Genomic DNA, 22,517 nt, shown 5'->3' on the forward strand with positions numbered 1-22,517 from the left:
CCCCATAGGCAGGGCAGCCCTGACCTCCTGTGGGTATCTGGCGTATATGGCTTGACTTAATGCCAGGCTGATTAAGGGGTGATTTATTCATGGCTTTTCAGTGGAAGGAGCAGTGTTTTTCCTGGAACCACTGTCCCTCCCATTTTCTGGCCATTTTAAGAGTAGTTCTAATCATTGTCATGGCTGCTGTAAGCTGTCAGGACACAGGTGGGAGTGTCATTCAGCATGCCTATGCACTACAGTGAGGGCATAATGGGTCCGAAGCCTAGGCGAGCACTACAGTGAGGGCGTAATGGGTCCGAAGCCTAGGCGAACACTACAGTGAGGGCGTAATGGCTCCGAAGCCTAGGCAGTGGTTGTTCCAGGTGTCATGTTGCTTCCAACTAGCTCAGATCCCTGTCTCAGCCACTTGTCTGTCAGGTTTTATTTTACTGTAAGTACTTGGAATGTCCCTCTCCTAAATCGCGTCGTCTCACTAAGTCTTACAGGTTTCAGGGTGACCGTTAAGACAGAAGTTATGAACGGGAGAAGGGCTTACATAATCATAAGGCTCTATTCTGGAGCAGGGTGACCTCGCAGGCATTCGGGGCCAGCGTGGCAGTCATTGAGCAAATCGTTTTCACTACTGAGAGTAAGAGGATTTTGTGTGGGCAGTAATGATGTCCCTAACCTTTCAGAGTCCAACGGGTCTTGGGAGCATTTTGCACTGTTTCCAGAGCCCACGCTCAGGTCCAGCTCCCAGAGGGCAAGCCCCGGAGCGCGCATCCCCATGCCTTTCCCTGTGGGCCTCAGTTCCGTTGCCTCAGCAGCCTCTCTGTCCCTTTTGAACAAATGGGCTTTTTATTGGGACCACAGATGGTGTAATGGTTTCATCACTGGACTCCCAGGTAGTCAACTGCGGTTAAACCCAGGACCTGGTGTTTTAAAACTTACTCTGGGCGCGTGTGCATGCGTGGCCAAGATCCCGAGAGGAGAATGGAGACGTGATTGTGGCGTGGCCACCCCCAGGGGGTGATTTCACACTTTCTGTCTCTGTCCAGCAAGCGCACGTGCCCCATAGCAAAACTCTCTCTCAAACGGGGGTTGTTTGTTTTTTGTTTTTCATTTCACATTTTGAAGGGACTTTATTTTTTTTAGAGGTCTTTGCTATAGGGCACGTGCACTCGCCAGACAGACAGAGAGACAGAAAGCGAGAAATCACCCCCCAGGGGGGATGGCCACAGCGCAGTCCCTTGGAGGGACATTTTAAGATATGGACACTCAGTGTTGAAATAGCGTGTGTAAAATTAAAATAGACGGTGAGCACATTATGTACGGTCATGAACTTGGCCATGTAAGCACACAGCATGCTGCAGCTGCCACCTGCACAGTGGCCGTTCCCACTCAGCCAGCCTTGCCTCGGGACTCCCCTCGCTGGTTCGAGTTTTGTCCACAGCTCAGATCCGACCCTTTAAATCCTAACACATCACGCCCTGATCTTCAGCTCCTATCTCCGTGTGTGTGTGTGTGTGTGTGTGTGTGTGTGTGTTCCGCCTACGTGCATTTCTTTCTCCAAAGTCATTTTCAGTGAGACCCAAACTAATTCCCTCTCCTTCATTTTCTCTCAGCAAATGGCATCAGCTGCCCATTTGTTTAGTAATTCGAATAGCACAGCACACTAAGCACTGTGACAGACTAGGAGGTAAAAGGGTGACAAGGACAGGACCCTGCCTTCAGAGAACTTCCACTCTAATGGAAGGGACAGAGGCTTAGCAGACAACCAGTGTAAGTGTCCTCAGCAAACTCCTGAGAGCTTCTCCTGGATTCCCATGCATGCACCCCCCTGTGCCTTCTCAGCACCCCCACAGAGCCCGCAGCCAGCAGGACCCTGAGCTCCGCCCCTCCGTGTCTCAGTGCCCTGCTGCCCTGCCCTGCACCCCACCTGGGATCTGGCTCCCACTCTCACGTCTCTCCTGGTGGTTTCTCAACTTGCCTTCCTAAGTCTTTTATTTCCATTTTTGACAGGTAAATTATGTCCTTTGCCATTTCTTAAAGATTTTCCAGGTTGTCTCACTCAAGTTGAAATTCATACAAGGGTCTACAAGGCCCTTCTTGATTGGATTCAGGCCGGTCTGTCCATCTGTCCTCCCACCTCTCTTTTCTCCTGTATTCCTCGGCAGTACTGAACTATTTGTTCCTAAGATACATAATACGTCGCATTTCTCTCTTTGACCTATTCCTCCTGCCTCATCCACTTTGATTTCTAGAAAGCATCTTACAGTAGTAAGAATTACAAAGTTATACATGTGTTTTGACCCAGTGACTTCATTTTGGAGCATATATTTTAAGGAAATACTTTAGTATTAAAATATATTTATTTTGGGACCAGCAGTTAGCGCAATGGCTATATCGCTGGACTCCCGTGTAATCGACCGCACTTCAAGTCCTGGACCCGGCGACTTAAACTCACGCTGGGCACATGTGTGTGCGTGCCTAAGATCCCAGGAGGAGAATGGAGGAGAAGGGATTGCGGTGTGGCCATCCCCCATAGGGGGTGATTTCTCGCTCTCTTTCTCTCTGTCTCTCTCTGTCTTTCTGGCAAGTGCATGCACCCTATAGCAAAAACCTCTCCAAATAAATAAATAATGCTAACCTGGAAAAATTCATTACAGTAGTATGCGTATGTATTATCTGTATATATGATTAAATGATAAGATCATTAATATAGGGAGATGCGGGTAGCCTAAAGCCTACTATGGTCTTTGCCTCTATAAATTTACTTAATTTAATAATAAAAATGAAAGGATTTGCTCTTAAAATTTCTGAGACAATGAGAACTGGCATCTAAGTACTACATACTAAAGTTTTCCCCCAAAATTGCTCTTATTTTTAATGTAAAGAAATTCTTTCTAAATATTTTTGGAGTAGGGGGGATTCCCAAAAAGGACATCGTGTAAGGTACTTTGTCTTTAATCCTTTCTTCTCCCTGAGTCAGGTAGGCTCCGGTGCACATTCCAGTTAGACTCCGCTGAGCTGGTTTCCTTGAGGGCAGGTGCATCCGTCTGCGAGGGCTGCCTTTATAAAGCACCACAGACGAGGTGACTTAGCACAAGCTCAGTGCCGCGCAGTTTTGGCAGGGGTGTGAGGTCACACATTGGCACGGTTGGTCCCTCCTGAGGGCTGGGAGGAAGTCTGCCCCACGGCTGGTGGGCTGCTGGCGAGGTTAGGCATTTCTAGGCCTGTGAAAGCATCATACTGATTTCAGCCTTCATCTTTACATGGCTTTCTCCCTTGTGTGTATCAGTGCCAAGATTTTCCCCTTTTTATGCATTTTTTAGTTTTTAAAACAAGGTTTCCGTATTTCATGATCCCCCGCCTCAGCCTTGATTGCAGGCACTCGCCGCCAAGCCCAGCCTTTGTTTGGACTAGGGCTCGAGCCTGGCCATCCCGTGTGGTCCCAGCCTGTGAAGCAGAGTCTCAGACAGGACTTCACCATGTTGTCCAGCCTTGCCTTGAGTCACATTCTTCCTGCCTCAATATCCCAGGAGCTGGGACTGCCGAGTGGCTGGGACTACGGGCAGTTGCCACCGTGCTTGGCTTTAGAGTAGGCCAGGAATTGAACCCACGGCCCAGAGGCCTCAGCCTGCAGACCAGAGCATCTTAACAGTGCACATCACCACCGCTGGACTCGATTTTTCCTTTCTTTTAAGGACACCGGCCACATTGGGTAAGAGACCCACCCTAATCCAGTGTGACCTAACCTCATTACATCTCAAAGGTGGTATCCAAATTAGGACAGTCTGAAGTGCGAGGGCTTAGTACTAGGGCATAGCCTAGGGTATGCAGGACATCATTCAGCCCTTACAGCAGTCCTGGTTAAGAAGAGCAAAATGCTATGACCATATTTCAGAATGGCTGTTTTTGCCCTCCCCCTTCTGGAAACACAATGAGCTTTTTCTCTGATTTTTTTTTTAATAATTATTCTATTTTTAACTCTTATTCATTTATTTATTTAAATTCAACCAGAAAGGAACAGAGCGAGAGAGAGAGAGAGAGTGAGAAAGCAAGCCGCCAGGTCCTGGACTTGAACCGCGGTCAGCCATGTGGGAGTCCAGTGCCCTTAACCACCATGCCATCTGCCAGCCCCCTTTTTGTCTGATCTTTACAGTGAGAAGAGGCTGGTGGGCCTCCTGGAGTAGCTCCTGAAAGTGAGGGAGCATCCCAATAAGGGCCCCTGGAACTTTTAGCTCTCAGGCTTGTCCGCAGTGAGCCTCCAGCCGTGTGTCATGTACAGCTTTAACCTTTCCTGCCCTGCCCCTGGCTCCAGCAGCCACCGTACCTACTCGTGGGCTGCTTCTCCGTTAAGCTGTGATCCTCTGTGTCTGCCTGTGCCTGCTTCTGACGTGGGGGCAGGGTTTTCCCTTACCTTCAATTTTCAGATGGATTTAAGGGACCAGCAGTTAGCATAATGGCTATGTCACTAGACTCCCATGTAGTCGATCGCAGTTCGCATCCCGGACCCGGGCTTAAAACTCACACTGGGTGCGTATGCGTGCATGCCCAAGATCCCAAGAGGAGAATGGAGAAAAAGGGATTGCGGTGTGGCCATCCCCCCCCGGGGGGTAATTTTTTGTCTGTCTGGTGTACGCACGTGCCCTATAGCAAAAAAAAGAAAAAAAAAAAAAAACCTCCAAAAAAAAAAAGGAAAGAAAAATTAGTTTTTCTGTGTGTTCAGCTTTTTCCTTTTTTTTTTCTTTCCCTTTTTCTTTCTTTTTTTTTTTTTTTTTTTTTTAGGGTTTTTGCCGTATGGTGCACTTGCCCACTGGAGAGAGAGGGAAAGGGAAAGTGAGAAATCGCTCCCAGGGAGATGGCCATGCTGCAGTCCCTTCTCCTTCATTCTTCTCTCAGGATTTTGGGCATGTGTGCACACACACAACTGCCCTGCATGATTTTCAAGCCCCTGGGTCTAGGGCTTGAACTGCAGTGGACCTTGTGGGAGTCCAGTGCCTTCACCAGCACGCCACCTGCTGGCCCCTCTTCAGCCTTTTCCTGATTGTGAGTTCGGTAATAATGAGATCTAAGTCAGACTTACATGCCAGACCAGGAACCAGAAGTCTCTCCTCTAAGAGCCGAACTTTATGTGGTTATCGTAATAGATTTATCATAGTCTGACCTGCTGTCGGTTCCAAAACCATTTCTGGAAACTGCTTAGTTCAAAACTGTGTCTGTGGTAGGGCCACCGCCTCGGATCTATCCCTTCCATTTATATCCTTCACTTGGGAAGGAGAATGGCATCAAGTTCTCACCGAACCTGGGAGTGTACCAGCTTGGGCGTTACGCAGAGGTGCCAGGGCCTGCATCCTCCCGGTCTGTCTTCACCTTGGGCCAGCCGACCCTTGCTGGTAGAGTTTAATGATAAAGTGTTTTGCGTTAGGAAGGATATACCTGATGAAGGTGACTGCATCATCCTTGTCACTAACCATGGTACTTTGGGAGAAACTGTTTCAGCTGCTCTACAAGTTTTTGTTTTGTTTTTAAATTGCAAGAGGGCCTGTGGGCTTGCCGGGGAGAGAGAGAGAGCGAAAGCGAAGGAGAGCACACTCCCAGCGGGGTAGGGCCCTGTGGCAGTCCCTCCTCCACTTCTCCCCGCGGGGATGACGTGTACATGTGCATGCACACCTGGCGTTGTCAAGTCTCCAGAGCCAGCGTTCGAACCAGAGTTGGCCAAGTGGGATCCAGCTCCCTTAACCCCTAAGCTCCAGGGTCAGCCCCACTCTACAGGTTTTTCCAACACTGGAATGATCCAAGTCCTGTTTACACCTTATATAGTTGTGGAGCTTATTTTTTCACTCCCTAAACTCATTAGGTTCCAATTTCTCTTAGTTTATAAAGTCTTTTCCTCCTACCTACACAGAAAAACAATAAAAATAATATGCTTTCTTTTTCATATGCATCAGAGAAAGAGCCAAAATTTTGTTAAGAGGAATACATTTTGGTACTTGATTACTAATCAAATTAAAGAAACTGGAAGTCACCCAGTGTCCTAAAGCCAACTGTCTTAGATCTGCTGTCCCATCAGTGTGACGCGGCCAGATCTTTGCTGTGAGATGGACGGTGTGCTGGCCTCTCTGGGCTGTGCCTCATGGAACCGTGGGGGTTGTGGCTGTCATCCAGCAGGACCCTGACAGCTCCACGCGGTGTGAGAGGCTGTCGTGGAGACCAGAGGGGCCAAAGGGTGTCACTCAAGTCCTTCCTGCCAGAGGACTTCTGTAGAAGCCAGTTGCTTGTCAAATTTGTAGACATCATCACTTTAATTATTTTACAGTCTCGTACTGTATTTGCTGTCTGTAGAAATCACATCTGACATGTTTTCCAGGCAGCTTGGCAGAGTCAGCTTGCGTTTTGCTCAGTTGGCACAGGGTTATATTGTGATATTTTTAACGTGGAATGTGTGGAAAGCTTGCCTTGTGAAGCAACTCGATGTGAGTAAAAACTATAGGGAAGATAGCTTTCTTTGCTCTTCTGCACTGTGAGAGGGAGATTTGAGCTCTCACTGCAGAAGATGCCAAGTGGCCATCAGTGTGGCCACACACACACACACACACACACACACACACACACACACACACACACACACACACACACACACACACACACACACACACACACACACACACACACACACACACACACACACACACACACACACACACACACACACACACACACACACACACACACACACACACACACACACACACACACACACACACACACACACACACACACACACACACACACACGGGCTGGATAAACAGGAAGGAGCAGAGGGTTCACGCAGCTGGAGGCAGGAGCTGAGAGCCCCTGACTTGTCAAAACAAGGCCCCGAGGCAGACTGTGAAACCTCTTCCTTAAAGATACAGCAGACTAGTCTAGACTGGCCTATTGTATGGAGTTTTTAAAGTGAAGGGGAGGAACTAGACCAGCCTTTCTCCATCCGAGCACCTCTATTCGTCAAATATTAGGAAGTCAGAATTTGAATTTTAGAATCATTTTAAGTTTTACAAAACTGATACATAGTTTTATGCTTCCTCAGAAATAGTGCGATGTACAAGGTTGTCATTTTAAACGATTTTCACAGTCTTGAGAGTGGTTCTATTCTCCAGCATTTTGGAGTACATGACGATGAGTGTGTGTGTGTGTGTCTGTCTGTCTCACCAAGTGCATGTATGCTTTCTTATAGAACTGATGAAAGAAAGCATGTTTGTACCTTGTGAAATTCTCCCTAGCACATTTATTTAAATGTTTGTATCCTTAGAGCTAATGCTTTTATTAAAATAGAGACTCCCGAAAGAGTGAAGTTTAGGTCTGAAATACATCATTTTGACAGTGATTAAGGCTCACAGTGAGTGTATCGTAAAGCAAGTAGTTAATAGCCTAGCGTGAACAGCCTTGGGAAGTGGATATAACAAATTGTATTTTGTGCAACTGAGAAGCAGCAGTCAGAACTGGATGTATAATTCATTAATGCCACAGCTTATTTATTAAAGTTTTGATTACGTTGATATTGCCTGATCATTTCCCATAAGACACATTATTTCCCTCACAAACGAATGCATCAGCATCTATTCATTTGGACGATTTGCTTGGTTTGATGCATATTCACATCTTCAGTCTTCTAAATAGTTTTGTCAGTAAATGTTCTGGAAAGAATTAGGTGCTGTGATTCATCGGCTGATGCTTCCGTCTAACCTTAATTTGCTTCATAGTTTTGCATCTAGAAGCATTATTAACAGAAGTCTGTAGAGATAAAATCTAACGGTACCTACAGCTTGGCATAAACGCCTGGGAAGTCCACTGGCTCATCTGAACACGGAGAAACATTGGCTAACAGTTCTCCTTTGAGAAGGACATAGAAAAAGCCAAACTGCTTCAATTTCTACAGTATGTATGGGGATTTTTCTCTACACCAAGCAGCTGTCCAGTTGGTACTGACTGGGTGTACTCCAGTTTACTCATTTCTAATAGTTCCTACCCGGAGTTAGTAAGAGCCACAGTTTAAAGGCTTCGTTCCACAAGCCTGACCCTCATTTCAGATGCCAGGTTATGACCTGTGTTCAGTCCGATTGGCTTTAAATTAGGGTTCCCTCGGGGGGAACCTTCCTTGGGTTCAGTTAATTTGCTAGAGCAACTCACAGAACTTAGAGAAGTTACTTAGTTATACTGGTTTATCATAAAGGGTTAAAGGACAGAGATGAGCAGCCAGGTGGAAGAGATGCACAGGGGACGGCATGTGGGAGAGGGCACAGGGCTTCTGTGTCAGTGTATCATCTTGGGGTGCACCACCCTCCAGGCACCTCCCTGTGTTCAGCAGTCCAGAAGCTCTGCAGACGCTGTCTTCTTGGGGTTTATGGCAACTTTATTATAAAACCAGGATTGATAGCATTGTTGGCCATTGGTGAGCAACACAGTCTTCAGAGGTGGGGGTGGTGGGACTGAACGTAGCAACTCAGATCACATGGTGGTTTTCCTTGAAAACTAGGCCTCCATCCTGAGGCTATCCAGGAGCCCCCAGTCAGCAGTCACTTCATTAACATACAGGAAGACACTTATCCTCAGGGCGATTCCAAGGGTTTTCAGAGGAGCCAGGGTCACAGGCCACACACACACAGGCGTAAGCACACACACACAGGCGTAAGCACACACACGTGTACCTTGTCACATCACAACATGACAACTTTCCATAGACAACTCCCACTTCTCTCGATTGATGTGCTCATTTCTAATTTCTTCTGATTTCTCCATGTAGATCTTTCTGGCAGGGTTTATTCCTAGCTGTTTCCGACTTTATAGCTTACGTCCCTGAAATTCTCAGTCCTCTGTTTTCATTTTCTGTTTCCCTCTGAAAACAGGTAGTTCAGCTCAGATCAACCTAAGTCCGTGGAGCACGCTCCATCCGCCCCAGGACTGTGCTAACGCTAGTACAATGGCTGTAACAAGATGGCCGCTCTCGGGTTGACAGTGTAGTTGTGTCACAAGCAAGGAAATAAGGCCTGGACACATTCGTGCCCTTTACAGTGTCAGACTCTGACCCCATAGCAAAGCCGTCAGGTCCAGGCTGGAGAACAACTCACGCTAGCCAGTGCCCCTCAGCAGTCACTGTGGAGGTGAAGAGCTAGTGACAGGTCCCCAGATATCCCAGCAATCTGCCAGAGACCCATCGACAGCCATTGCTGGAGGCCTCACAGAGGGTCTGGCAGGCACCAGTCCGGGACAGAGGCAGCCAGTCTCGGGGAGCGGGCCGCACCGCTGTCCGCGAGTCTCCCCGAGAGTGGCCAGGAGTGTGCTCGTCACAGGGCTGGGAGGGAATGGCGAAGCGGCTCTAGTGAGGGCTCTTCTTAGGCCCCAGAGTGCACAGGAGCTCTTCCAGGGCACGTGTGCCTAAGATAGCCCTAACCACCACACCACCTGCTGGCCCCTGGATCCGGTTGTTCAGACTTTGTCCTGCTTCTTTTAGAGAAAAGAGCCTTTGGGTGTGCTTTAGAAGAGCCTCATTCCACAGACCGAGAACGGTTGCTTTAGAGTGCCTGTGATTTCGTGTATAAGCAGGTCGCCTGCATCGCTTAATACTGAGCTGTCTCAGTGCACATCTGTACCCGACCAGAGCTAACTTAATATACTTTTTACTTGTAGTCTTTAATTATGAATGTGATTGCTTAATCTACAGTTCGTGCTCTTACCTTTTATGCTTTCAGGGAAGGGATTCACGCAAATCAAGAACTGCAGATCTCCCCCTGCATTACCGAGCAGTTCATTGAGCTGCTGTGTCAGTTTAACCCCAACCATGTCATAGAGACGCTGCAAGTCCTCGAGTGCTACCGCCTGGAGGAAACGATTCAGGTGAGACCCACAGTGTAGGAAAGATGGGCGCAGACTCGCCCTGCACGTGTCCCGTTTGGCGGACGAGCAAAGGGAGTCCCATGTGAGGTCACTGTGCTGAGTGTACAGCTGCCAAGTGCTGCTGCCTGAGAGGAGTGCAGGCTGACTGACTCCGAGGCGTGTGGTAATCACTGCGACTTACCGCTTCCCGGTTTATCCTCCAAAGCCAGAAACGACACATGCCTGCCACTGTTTTTATACCATGCTTTATGGAACTCTAGCCAACACAATAAGCCCCAAAAAAAGCAGCACAGTGAAAATGCTGAAAGAAAAGACCCAATTCTTGTCTGCAAACACTGATGACTAGATATTCCTTTTGTGCCATAATACGTAGCAGGCTTAAATTGCAGTCCCGCAGCCGTGGCACTCGGCGCCTGAGTCTCTTCCCGGTCTTCTCGTGCTTCCAGACGGAAATGTGTGTGTGTACACATGCGTGTATTAAAGTCTGTAAGAGGCTCTTGCGTTCACCTATTAAAATTTATTTTAATCATTATTCTTCTTTTCCTTTGTTATTAACACTGTTGAAACAATAATCTGAATTTTCTCTATCCACTTCCTGAATGGTCCACATACTTTTAGAAATGCTTAATTATGAAGTATTTCAAATGTGTAGGAAAGTGCAGAGTATCAAATACATATATACCCACTAGCCCAATCGTGTAGTAGTTAACATTTTACCATTTGGGCTCTTTATTTTCCTTGTCTTTTTTTGTTTGTTTGTTTTTTGTTTGTTTGTTTGTTTGTTTGTTTGGAGAGGTTTTTGCTCTAGGGCGCCTGCACTCGCCAGACAGACACAGAGAGACAGAAAGCGAGAAATCACCCCCCAGGGGGGATGGTCACTCCACAATCCCTTCTCCTCCATTCTCCTCCCGGGATCTTGGGCACGCACGCACATGCGCCCGGCGTGAGTTTTAAGCCACCGGGTCCGGGATGCAAACTGCGGTTGACTACGCAGGAGTCCAGCGACATAGCCTGTTTTTATACCATGCTTTATGGAACTCTAGCCAACACAATAAGCCCCAAAAAAAGCAGCACAGTGAAAATGCTGAAAGAAAAGACCCAATTCTTGTCTGCAAACACTGATGACTAGATATTCCTTTTGTGCCATAATACGTAGCAGGCTTAAATTGCAGTCCCGCAGCCGTGGCACTCGGCGCCTGAGTCTCTTCCCGGTCTTCTCGTGCTTCCAGACGGAAATGTGTGTGTGTACACATGCGTGTATTAAAGTCTGTAAGAGGCTCTTGCGTTCACCTATTAAAATTTATTTTAATCATTATTCTTCTTTTCCTTTGTTATTAACACTGTTGAAACAATAATCTGAATTTTCTCTATCCACTTCCTGAATGGTCCACATACTTTTAGAAATGCTTAATTATGAAGTATTTCAAATGTGTAGGAAAGTGCAGAGTATCAAATACATATATACCCACTAGCCCAATCGTGTAGTAGTTAACATTTTACCATTTGGGCTCTTTATTTTCCTTGTCTTTTTTTGTTTGTTTGTTTTTTGTTTGTTTGTTTGTTTGTTTGTTTGGAGAGGTTTTTGCTCTAGGGCGCCTGCACTCGCCAGACAGACACAGAGAGACAGAAAGCGAGAAATCACCCCCCAGGGGGGATGGTCACTCCACAATCCCTTCTCCTCCATTCTCCTCCCGGGATCTTGGGCACGCACGCACATGCGCCCGGCGTGAGTTTTAAGCCACCGGGTCCGGGATGCAAACTGCGGTTGACTACGCAGGAGTCCAGCGACATAGCCATTACGCTAACTGCTGGTCCCGTCTTACTTGTTTTTTAAAACACTGTTTATCTGTCCTATTTCTCTCTCTGTCCTGAGATTACCACCAGCCCAATGTGGGTATTTATTCTTCTAATCCATGTTTTCAGCTTTTCCTAGATGTGTCTATATCTATAAACTATATGATACAATATTACGTGTTTTTAAAATCTGTTTTTATCCATGGAGATCTACTCGTTCATCCTTCTGGGAATACAGTGTTCTAACAGTGATGCCATTTGATTATGTCCCCGGTCATCGATAATTACGAATCCAGTCTTTGCTGGTAGAAACAGTGCTACAGTACCTTCAGCATGCTCCCCTGCAGCCCGTGGGAGGTTTCCCTAGCTGGTCTAACCGGAAGTAGAATTCTTCATGTTGGCCAGTGTGGTGAATTTCAGTCATCACTCATGACTTCGACATCTCCCATATGTTCAGGCTCCTTTCCCTCTCTCCGAGTCACCTATTTCTATCATCTGTCCTTTGTTGAGTTTCTACCCTTTTCTTACTTGTCGAAGTTCCTTCTATTTTCTGGATCTCTAATCCATTATCGACTTTATTTGTTGGAGATACCTTCTTCTACTCTATTGTGGGATGCCTTTGAACTGTTTCCAGTGCCTCTATTTTAATGTGTGATCTTTTCCTTTAAGGTGGAAGTTGGCAGGTGAGCCTGTCTTATTTCCTTTCCTATTTTGATTGCATAAAGGATATTCTGTTATGTAAGCTTTATAGTTTAGCTTCCTAAATTTAGGCTCTTAATCCATCTGGAATTTATTTTTTGTAGGCTGATCAAGAAAAGGATTTATGTCCTTTTCCCCCCACATGATGGCTAATAGCCCATGTGGCATTTTGTTACCCTTTCCTCACTGAAATTATGCATCATTGCCATGCAACAAACTCCCAAATATGTATAGGTCTTCGTGTGGGTTCTGTTATTTGGCGACTTGTCTATTCCTACACCCATCCCACCCACATTAGTTCATATGGCTTTACAATAAGGCTCATTCTTTTTTCTTTAAAATCCTTCAGCTACTTTTGACTTCTTACTATTTCTATATCAATTAAGGGATCACATTCCTAGGGTTTTTGAAACCAACCAACAAACACAACCCTCTGGAGTTTTTATTTTAAAATATGCTGAATTTGAGTAGCTCTGTAGCACAGTGGTTAAGAACTATGCATTGGTAGCCAGATCCCACAGGGCCAACCATGGTTCAGGTCCCAGCCCTGGCAGCTTGAAAACCATTTCAGCCTGTGTGCAGGTACTCCTGCATCCCGATGAGAAAGAGAGACAGAGGGCAGATGCCGACCGCACGAGCGTGCCCGCTAGGGTGCATCTCACGTGCACGCTCTGCCTGGTGAGCACATACACAATCTGGCGTTTTTAAAATATGCTGAATTTCTAGGTTTATTTAGGAAGTATTCTTCACATTCAGAAATACGTTTGCCTTTCCAAAATGCCTTTTATGCGCTTCGGTAGGGTTTGAAACTGTATGTAAAGGTTCTTGTTTTTATAGTGTATATATATATATATATATTTTTTTTTTAAAGGAATTATTTATTTAATTTCATTTCTTATTCTTCTTCAATTTGACCAGAAAGAGACACAGAGAAAGGAAGCTGCCGGGTCTGGGACTCGAACTGTGGGTCACTATGTGGGAGTCCAGCACCTCAATTAACATGTGGCCTGTTGACCCTCCTTACATATATTTTTAAAAACTATTCATACTTTATATTCTTGTAAACATGCAAGGAAGTGTTACATTTTAAAGAATTGTTCATTTAATTTTATCATCATTATTATTTTTTAATTTGGTATAGAGCACATGCACTCACCAGAGCGAGAAAGTGAGAAAGCCAGTCACTAGGTCTGAGACTCGAACCACAGTCGGCCATGTGGGAGTGCAGCACTTCAGCTACCATGCCACCTGCTGACCCTGTATGCAAGGAAGTTTTTTGAAATGACTTTTTTTTTTTAAGAGAGAGATTTTTGTTATAGGGCACATACACTCACCAGAGAGACACAAAGTGAAAAATCACCCTCCAGGGGAGCTGGCCATTCTTCAATCCCTTCTCCTCCATTCTTCTCTCGGGATTTCGAGCGTGCACGGACATGCTCCCGACATGAGTTTTAAGCCCCCTGTGTCTAGGACTTGAACTGCAGTCAACTACATGGGACTCCAACGACATAACCGTTACGCCATCTGCCAAGTCCATGAAATGAAAAATTTATATTGCTGTCTGGTGCTATATTAGACTCTTCTAATTTTTGTACATTGTCCTGCACTAGCAAACACGGTGGATTTTTTTTTTCTAGTTCATATATTTTCTAGATTTTTTTCTTCATGACAGGTATTTTCTGAGCCAGCCTCTGCCGTACAGCCAGTCGTATACCTACTGCAGAGCTGGAAACCACGTGCTGACTGGCAGAAAGGGTGCGTGTGTGTGTGTGTGTGTGTGTGTGTGTGTGTGTGGTGTTGGGTTGTCAGAAGTCATGCCATATTTTTCTATGCATATATATATATATATATGTGTGTGTGTGTGTGTGTGTGTGTGTGTGCGCACACACACACACATAGACTACATATCTATATGTGTACAGATGCATGCATACAATATATATGTATATGTACACCAAGAGAAATCCTGTATATATCATGTGGATATGTGTGTGTATATCTCCCAGAGGGTGCGCATGCACACCAGAGAGAAAGAGCACTCCTGAATAGGGTGTGGCCTGTTACAATCCTTTTTCCTCCATTTTTCCATCCTATCAGGATTTTGGACATACATGCGCATAGTTTTTTAAGCCACAGGGACCAGGACTTGAACCATGGTCAGGCATGTAGAATCAAACTTTCTTTTTTATTTTAAGAATTATTTAACTTTTATTTATTTGTTTATTTTAATTGACCAGAGAGGGACAGAGAGAAAGTGAGAAACCAAGCTGCCAGGTCTGAGACTCAAACTACAGTCAGCCATGTGGGAGTCCGGTGCCCTTAACCACCATGCCACCTCCCAGCCCCAGGGATCCAACTTTCTATACACAATACTTAACTACTGTACTATATGGCCAACCTTCAGTAATAACAGTAGTAATAATAACAATATTTTCTAGTTTTCTATGCTGCAATCACTTTTGCTTCATTCTCTTGTTGGTATCTTGGGCACACATGCATATGGGCCTGGCATAATTTTCAAACCACCAGGTCCAGGATTCAAACCATGGTCAACCAAATTTATTTTCAATAATTTTTTATTTACACGTAATCATATACATCTTTATGGAGTGCAATATAGATTTGCAAAGAATAGATGCAGTGCAAAAATAGATGATAATCAAATCAAGAATATTACCATATTGGGACCAGCAGATGGCATAATCATTACATTGCTGGACTCCTACACGGCTGACCGTAGTTTGAGTTCTGGACCCATGACTTGAAACTCACGCTGGGCATGTGTGTGTGCACGTCCAAGATCCCAGGAGGAAAATGGAGAAGGGATTCCGGTGTGACCATCCAGAGAGGATTTCTCGCTTTCTGACTGTCTCTGCGGCCAGTGCACATGCCCCATAGCAAAAATATCTCTCTCTAAAAAAAAAAAAAAATTGCCATATTTATTGTTTTTGACAAATAATACCACATTATATACACCATTAATTTTTGTCCTACTAGTTTTTGGGTTTTTTAAAAATAAATATATAAATTGGTAGCATCTATTTACTCACTCTGTGGTATGTCGTTCTATAAGCCTTTTTAAAGAGGTTTTTGCCTTAGGGTGTGAGCACTCACCAGAGAGAGAGACAGAGACAATAGAGGGAAAGTGAGAAATCACCTGCCAGGGGCTGGCCATGATGCAATCCCTTCTCCTCCCAGGACCTGGGGCACTCACACACATGTGCCCAGCGTGTTTCAAGTCACAGGTCCGGAACTGGAACCACGGTCAACCATGTCGGAGTCCGGCGACGTGACCGCTACACCATCTGCTGGGCCCTCTACAACCCGTTTACCCTCTCTACACACATTCCTGTGTCTGAAATGTTCTCACCCTGAGCCCCACTCGGCCCCGCCCGTGCAGTTTCTAGTCTGCAGTTCTCCTACTTCTGTGTCTTAAGGTCTTTCCATCCTGCCAGAGTGGAGTTGGTACATTCTGAGTGAGAACATACAGGGTTTCTCTTTCATAGTCTGCTTTACTGTACTTCGAATGGAATCTTCTAGGTTTGTCCACGTTGTATCCAGTGATAGAATCCTCCTTTTTTTTTTTTTTCAAGATTTTTGCTATAGGGTGCATGTGCTTGCTGGAGAGACAGAGAGACAGAGACAGAAAGTGACAAATCACCCTCCTGGGAGATGGCCGTGCCTCAGTCCCTTCTCCTCCATTCTCCTCTTAGGATTTTGGGCCCGCACACTCACACACCCGGCGTGAGTTTTAAGCCCCCAGGCCCGGTACTCAAACAGTGGTCGACTACGTGGGAGTCCAGCATGTAACCATTGTGCCAGCTGCTGGTCCCGCATCGTGCTGCTGTCATTGCTGAGTAGTTGGCCTCTACAGAGGTGCTTTTCTCCTTTGTTTTGTTAACCTGTTGATTTATTATTCGTGCCTCTGTTTTTTCTTTAAAGAAAGTATTTCTCAGGACTGGCAGGTGGCATGGTGGTTGAGGCTGCTGGACTCCCACATGGTTGACCATGGTTCAAGTCCTAGACCTGGCAGCTTGCTTTCTTACTTTCCCTCTCTCTCTCTTCCTCACTCTGTCCCTCTCTGGTCAAAATTAAAAATAAAGTTAAGTAAAATAATTTTTTTAAATGTTAAAAAAAAAAAAAAGAAAAAGTATTTCTCTATTTTGAAAGTGGCTACTTTGGGGCCAACAGAAGGCATAATGGTTATATCACTGGACTCCCACATAGACGGCTGCTGTTTGAGTGCCAGACCTGGTGGCTTAAACTCACACCAGGCCCACGTGTGTGCATGTGCATGCCCAAAATCCTCAGAGGAGAATGGAGAAGAAGGGATTGCAGCGTCACCAACCACTCCCACCTCCCCTGTGGGACAATTCTCGCTTCCTGTTGCTCTGTCTCTCTCTGTCTCTGGTGAGCACATGTGCCCTATAGCAAAAATTTCTCTCTAAATAAAAAAAAAAAAAAAAAAGGAAAGAAAGAAAGAGGTTACATTGGAATTTTTTAAACCTTTTGGGGACCAGCAAGTAGTGTAGTGGTTGAGACGCTGGACACTCTCACATAGCTGACCACAGTTGAGTCCCAGACCTGGTGGCTTTCTTTCTCTCTCTCTCTCTCTCTGGTCAAATTGAAATAAATGAATGAATAAATAAAATTAAATAAAAAATAATTCTTATAATAAAGAAACATTTTACTGTTTATTATTTGTTTTCTGCCATTTCTTCACTTTGTTTTGCATAGTCTTAGTTTAATTGGTATTCCTTTTTTGCTGATTAGAAATTCCTAGTCTAGGGACCAGCAGTTAGCGTAATGACTATGTCACTGGATTCCCACGCAGTCAATCACGGTTCGAGTCCCTGACCCAGTGGCTTAAACTTACGCTGGGCGTGTGTGTGTGCATGCCCAAGATCCCAAGAGGAGAATAGAGGAGAAGGGATTGTGGCGTGGCCATCCCCCCTGGGGGGTGATTTCTCGCTTTCTGTCTCTCTGTCTCTCTCTGTCTGGCGAGCGCATGCGCTGTATAGCAAAAACCTCTCCCAAAAAAAAGAAAAAAAAATTCCTAGTCTATTAGCTTACAAAGATCACACTAGTTGCTATGTAGTATTTTTGTTGTCATTTTGTTATAAATGTTTTGTTTATAATTACATGTATTCAATTTCTAGCTTACAGCATTACTATTGATATATTTATGTTTCCTTTCTCCAGTTGAGATCCCTCATTCAAGTATGGAACAACTTTTTAAATAAATAAGTAAAAGAAATAAAAATAAAAGTGAATGCATTTGATTCAGTTAGAACTGCCAAAGAGGACTACACTGTCAAATGTTTGTATATTATACTGTAAAGTAGCCTAGTACTAAGATATAAATTCATTACTTACTATCATTTTTTTTTCTCCCTCTATGGGATCCTTCCACTTCACAAACAAGGTTTATAAATACAAATGTTTCTTTCTAGATTACTCAGAAGTATCAGCTTCACGAAGTCACTGCGCATCTGTTAGAAAAGAAGGGGGATATTCACGGTGCCTTCTTAATAATGCTAGAGGTAACATACTGCGTCTGTGTCATAGCTCTGTCTCCTGTCTATCGTCAGTTCCTCTTAATCTTTATATTTCAAAGTAACTTACAAACAGCAGTATATTTTATTTCTGAATATTTTTATTACTGATATCTTTGACAAGAGTTTAGTATTTTTTGTGCTACTTTTTTTAAGGTAAAATTTACATATAACAAAAAATACAAGTTATAAGTATACCATTTGATGAGATTTTAATTTTACCGTTATTCACGACGGAGAGCGTGGGCATGAGCATGCCGGGAAGACGGACAGAAAGTAATAGCACAGAACCCCCCAGAGGGTCTTGGCACCATGTGATCTGCCACCCCAGCCCTGTCGCTTGTTAGAACTATGGGCTCATGCATGTACACCCCACTTGTTTTCACACCTTCCCAGGGACCCCAACCCGTGCCCAGCCATATGGTTTCCAGCCCCGCAATTTAGTGCCACTGTGGCTGGGCCATAGGCTGAGTTTTTGACGGTGCAGGTCCCTGTGTAAGTCAAGTCCCTAACAAGGTAGAGATGGCTACCTTCCCCTGGCAGTTTTCCTCATGCACTTTCCCACTCCCATCCCTCTACTCCCCAGGGAAAAGCACTCTTCTGATTATTTGCACCATCCAGTAGGCACTCTTGTGCAATCTTTTACTTAGCGTAATGCTTTTGAGATTTATCCCTGCTATTCCTTACAGCAGTAGTCCGTTCCTTGGATCGCTAAGTAGTAGTGACGGACAGGCTGGACCAGGGCCTGTTCATCCGTCCTCCTATTGCAGCAGCCCCACTTGGGCTGTCTCTCATTTTTGGCTCTTTTGAATAAAGCTGCTATGACCACTCCTTTTTTCTTTTTTTTTTTTTTTTAATGTTTGTTTCTTCCAAAAGAGAGGGGGCGTGGCAGAGAGGGAGAGGGACAGACAGGCACCCCCATTCTCAGCCGGCCTAGGTCATGGCCCCACACAGGAGCCTGGGACTTGCCCACGTGTGCAGTTGTGCTCCCACTGCACCAGCACCTGGCCCCACGCATGGCCACGCCTCCTCAAGTCTTTCTGTGCCCGAATGGCTGGGCCCTAAGACAGCTTTATAAGAAGTCATTAGACCTCTTTCCAAAGTGGTGTAGTACTGTACCTACCTGCCAGTAACACATGAGGCTTAGCTGCTCCACATTTCATAAAGGTATTTGGTGTTCTATCCGTTAAAAAAAGGTTTTTAGCCATTAAAAAAAAAAAAAAGGTTTGTAGCTATTAAAAGATGCTAACATGATGTATTTATAGCATAAACTTTACCATTTGAACACTTGAAACATACAGTTCTGTCTCTAAGTCACACTGGTGTGCCGGCTTCTCCACAGTCCAAACGCACAGCTTTTCCAGCATTCCTCTCTGAAAGCCGCCCTGAGCAAGTGCCCCCCAATCCTGCCCCCTCTCCACCCTCTCCGGTTCCTGGCAACCACCACGCCCTGAGCAAGTGTCCCCATTCCTTCCCCCTCTCCGCCCTCTCCAGTTCCTGGCAACCACCATTCTGTGAATCTGGCTAGTCCAGGTACCTCATTACATGGAGTCATACAGCCTCTGTCCCTCTCCGTGTGGCTTATTTCACTACCATAATGTCTGTAAGGTTTATCCATGTCGTAGTTCACATCAGCATTTTCCCCGTCCTAAGACAGAATAACCGTCTGTTGTATGTCTACACAATATCGTGCTCACCCGTTTATTCTGTGATGGAACCTTGGGTCGCTTCTGCCTTTTGACTGTTGTGAATAACGCTGCTATGAATAGGGTTTACAAATATTTTTTGAGTTTCTGCTTTCATTTATTTGGGATTTATGTTCAGATATGGGATTGTTGGATCAAATAGTAATTGTTTATTTCTTTTTATTTTTCAAAGATAGCGTTTTACTGTGTCATGGTCTTCCTGTCCCAGCTTTCCCGGTAGTTGGGGCTGCACGTGTACGTCACCGTGCCAGCTGTGAGGGTGGGCCGAGAGTTGGACCTGAGCCTCACACACGGCCTCAGCTGCTGAGCAGTGGCGTCAGCCCGCGTGCATGTCCTGCCACGGCTGGGCCAGCACTTTCACTTTTAATTTTGAAGGAACTTCCTACTCTTTTCCATAGCAACGGTGTCATTTTACATCCCCACCAGCAGTGCAAGAGACTTCCAGTTTGTCCACGTCCTTGTCAGCGCTTGCTTTTTCAGTGATAGTAGCCATTCTGATGGGTGTGAAGTGGTATATCATTTAAAAAAATTGTCATCCAGCTAGGAATAAATTAAAGATGTCCCGTTTATATTAAAAGTACTCCATACTGGCTAGAGTAGTTTCTTCCTAGCAATGTGCCTCTAAAACACCCGGGAGAATACCCCACAGAGGCTTTGTGTAGGATCTTATTATCTTGCCATCTGTAAATTACCCCTGCACTTCTGTTTTTTCTGTACTTATTTGTCAAAGACACTATGAACCTAGTTTTAAAGAAGAAGTAAGGGCCCACTGGCAATGTGGCTCAGGCTCCCACGGGGCTGGAAGTAAGGGGAGAGGCAGGGAAGGGAGAGGTAGACCCAGACAGACTGTTGGAGTCCCTCGCAGTAGTGTGATGTGCTGGGAGCCGTGAGTACTCAGTGGATGTAGAAGTGGTGACAGAGAGAAGAGGACGTAGATTTGAGAGCAATGTGACTCTAAAACAGATCAGGAAGCATTTGGACATGGTAGAAGGTAGCCGAAGGAGTAGTTCATGATGATTTTAGCTAACAAGCTTATTTTTTGTTAACTGGTAAGCTAGAAATCTATTGTTTAATATGCCGTGATTTGGGGCCTATAAAGGACCCCAAGAAAAGGAACAAATTTGGGGTAGGGCCGATGCATTAGAAAGGCCAGCTTTAATGTGTACTGGAAGGCCTTGGGAACATGAGTTAAAGGTCTGTCGGGCCTATTAGGTTGTCCAGAGGTCATGCCATATTTTTCTATGCAAAAATGCATCATGACTTTCCTGACAACCGAATAGATTCCAGTAGAGCAGCAAACGTTACACCTGCGCATCTGGGCGTTGTCACATCCAAGACTGCCGTGTGCTGTGGGCATAGACTGGCGTGTTTATCACTTCCTTACTGAAAGCACAGTTATGTCGGAATCCTCACTGCTGTGCCTCCAACTGTGATGGATAACGGAAGCGGAAGTGGGGCGGAGTACATGATCCAGGCCTTATGAGTCGCTTCCCACGCTGCTGTCTTCACGTGGATATCGCTCCTGAGCGACACTCAAGAACCATTCCTAATGACCTTGCTGTCTTACCTTTAAAGTATGTTCATTTACATATTTGACAGGTAGAAGTCTAAGTGTTCCTTTTACCTTGTGCATTCTTCTTACCTCCTAGAGACTACAAAGCAAACTTCAAGAGATAACACATCAAGGCGAAAGTAAGTTCTGTGTATGATTTATGGACTTTTTCAAACCTCCACAGACCCCATTATTTTAAAAGATGTCGTTTAGTAAATTACACTTATTAAGTGATAATTATACTGGTCCATCTGTATAATTACTGTTTGTCCACTTTAACAAGGATCTCAATTGGAGCTGATTTTCAGGGGCTCGTAGTAGGAAATCTGCACCATCGTGGCTTTGTAACACTTGGAGGAGTTTAAGAAACAGAAAGTTAGGCACTGTTCACTGCTTTTGATTTTTTGGGGGGGTATATTTCTGTACTTATATTTTGGTTATGTATAAATGAGGTACATCACTAACATCCTAAAAATTACTATAATGAGCTGAACAGCAAATCAGGGCTTTTAATCAGTAATAGCTAGTGTTCCTGTACTTGACGTATATGACGTTAGCCCAAAGAAGTACAACTTGACTGTTTAGACTTTTCAATGCCTTTTTTACAGATAGATAAAATTTCCCTCATATTACCTTTTTTCTTTGTTTATGATACAACACATGTACATGTGTGAAACAGAGAGAGAGAAGACCCCTTCCAGGGTCTGATCACACCACGGTCCCCTTCCTGCAGCTCTCCTTCCTGTCCGATCTTGGGTATTTACACACATGCCCAGTATATTTCAGGCCATTGAAGCTGGGAATGTACACTGTGGTTACCACATGGCTTCTAGCACTGCCGTTCGGCATGCCACCTACCACCTGTGCCCCCACAACTGAGACAAATTCCTTGACATTTAAAAACATACATATATTTTTAAATTTTGGTAAAATATACATTACAGGCCCAGTCACGGTGTGTGCGTTGCTGAGAAGCTTGTGCATCAGAGGCTCGGACATGGGAGGCCCAGGTTCAGTTCCTGATCCAACCTAAAGGCAGGGTGCAGTGGCTGGCTGTGTAATCCCAGCAGCTCAGGAGCCTGAGGCAGGGGGATCACGACTTGAGGCTGGCCTGGACAGCACAGTGAGACCCTATGAAAGAGCTGCACGTGATGGTATACGCATGTAGTTCTGTCTGGGGGACTGAGGCGGGAGCATAGGGTCTCACAGTAAAGCCCTGTCCTTAAAAATAATTGTATCGGATCCAGCAGAGGATGTGGTGGTTAAGCCACTGGACTCCCACGTGGTCGACTGTGGTTTGAGTCCCAGACCTCATGGCTTAAAATTCCCTCT

At 45.2% G+C, this 22,517-nt stretch overlaps 1 protein-coding gene across 9 annotated transcripts in view; it reads left to right on the plus strand.

The window, feature by feature from the left end:
- VPS8 (VPS8 subunit of CORVET complex) overlaps nt 1–22,517 on the plus strand; it is a 255,683-nt gene that overhangs the window by 151,183 nt on the left and 81,983 nt on the right. For all 9 annotated transcript variants that reach the window (XM_014592535.2, XM_014592539.2, XM_014592532.2 and 6 more), the window contains 3 exons: nt 9,735–9,879; nt 17,826–17,915; nt 21,283–21,325. In XM_014592535.2, coding sequence (XP_014448021.1) covers nt 9,735–9,879; nt 17,826–17,915; nt 21,283–21,325 — 278 coding nt within the window. The remainder of the gene's footprint in view (nt 1–9,734; nt 9,880–17,825; nt 17,916–21,282; nt 21,326–22,517) is intronic.

This window comes from Tupaia chinensis, unplaced genomic scaffold (assembly GCF_000334495.1).
Source record: "Tupaia chinensis unplaced genomic scaffold, TupChi_1.0 Scaffold000708_1, whole genome shotgun sequence".
Taxonomy (NCBI): Eukaryota; Metazoa; Chordata; class Mammalia; order Scandentia; family Tupaiidae; genus Tupaia; species Tupaia belangeri.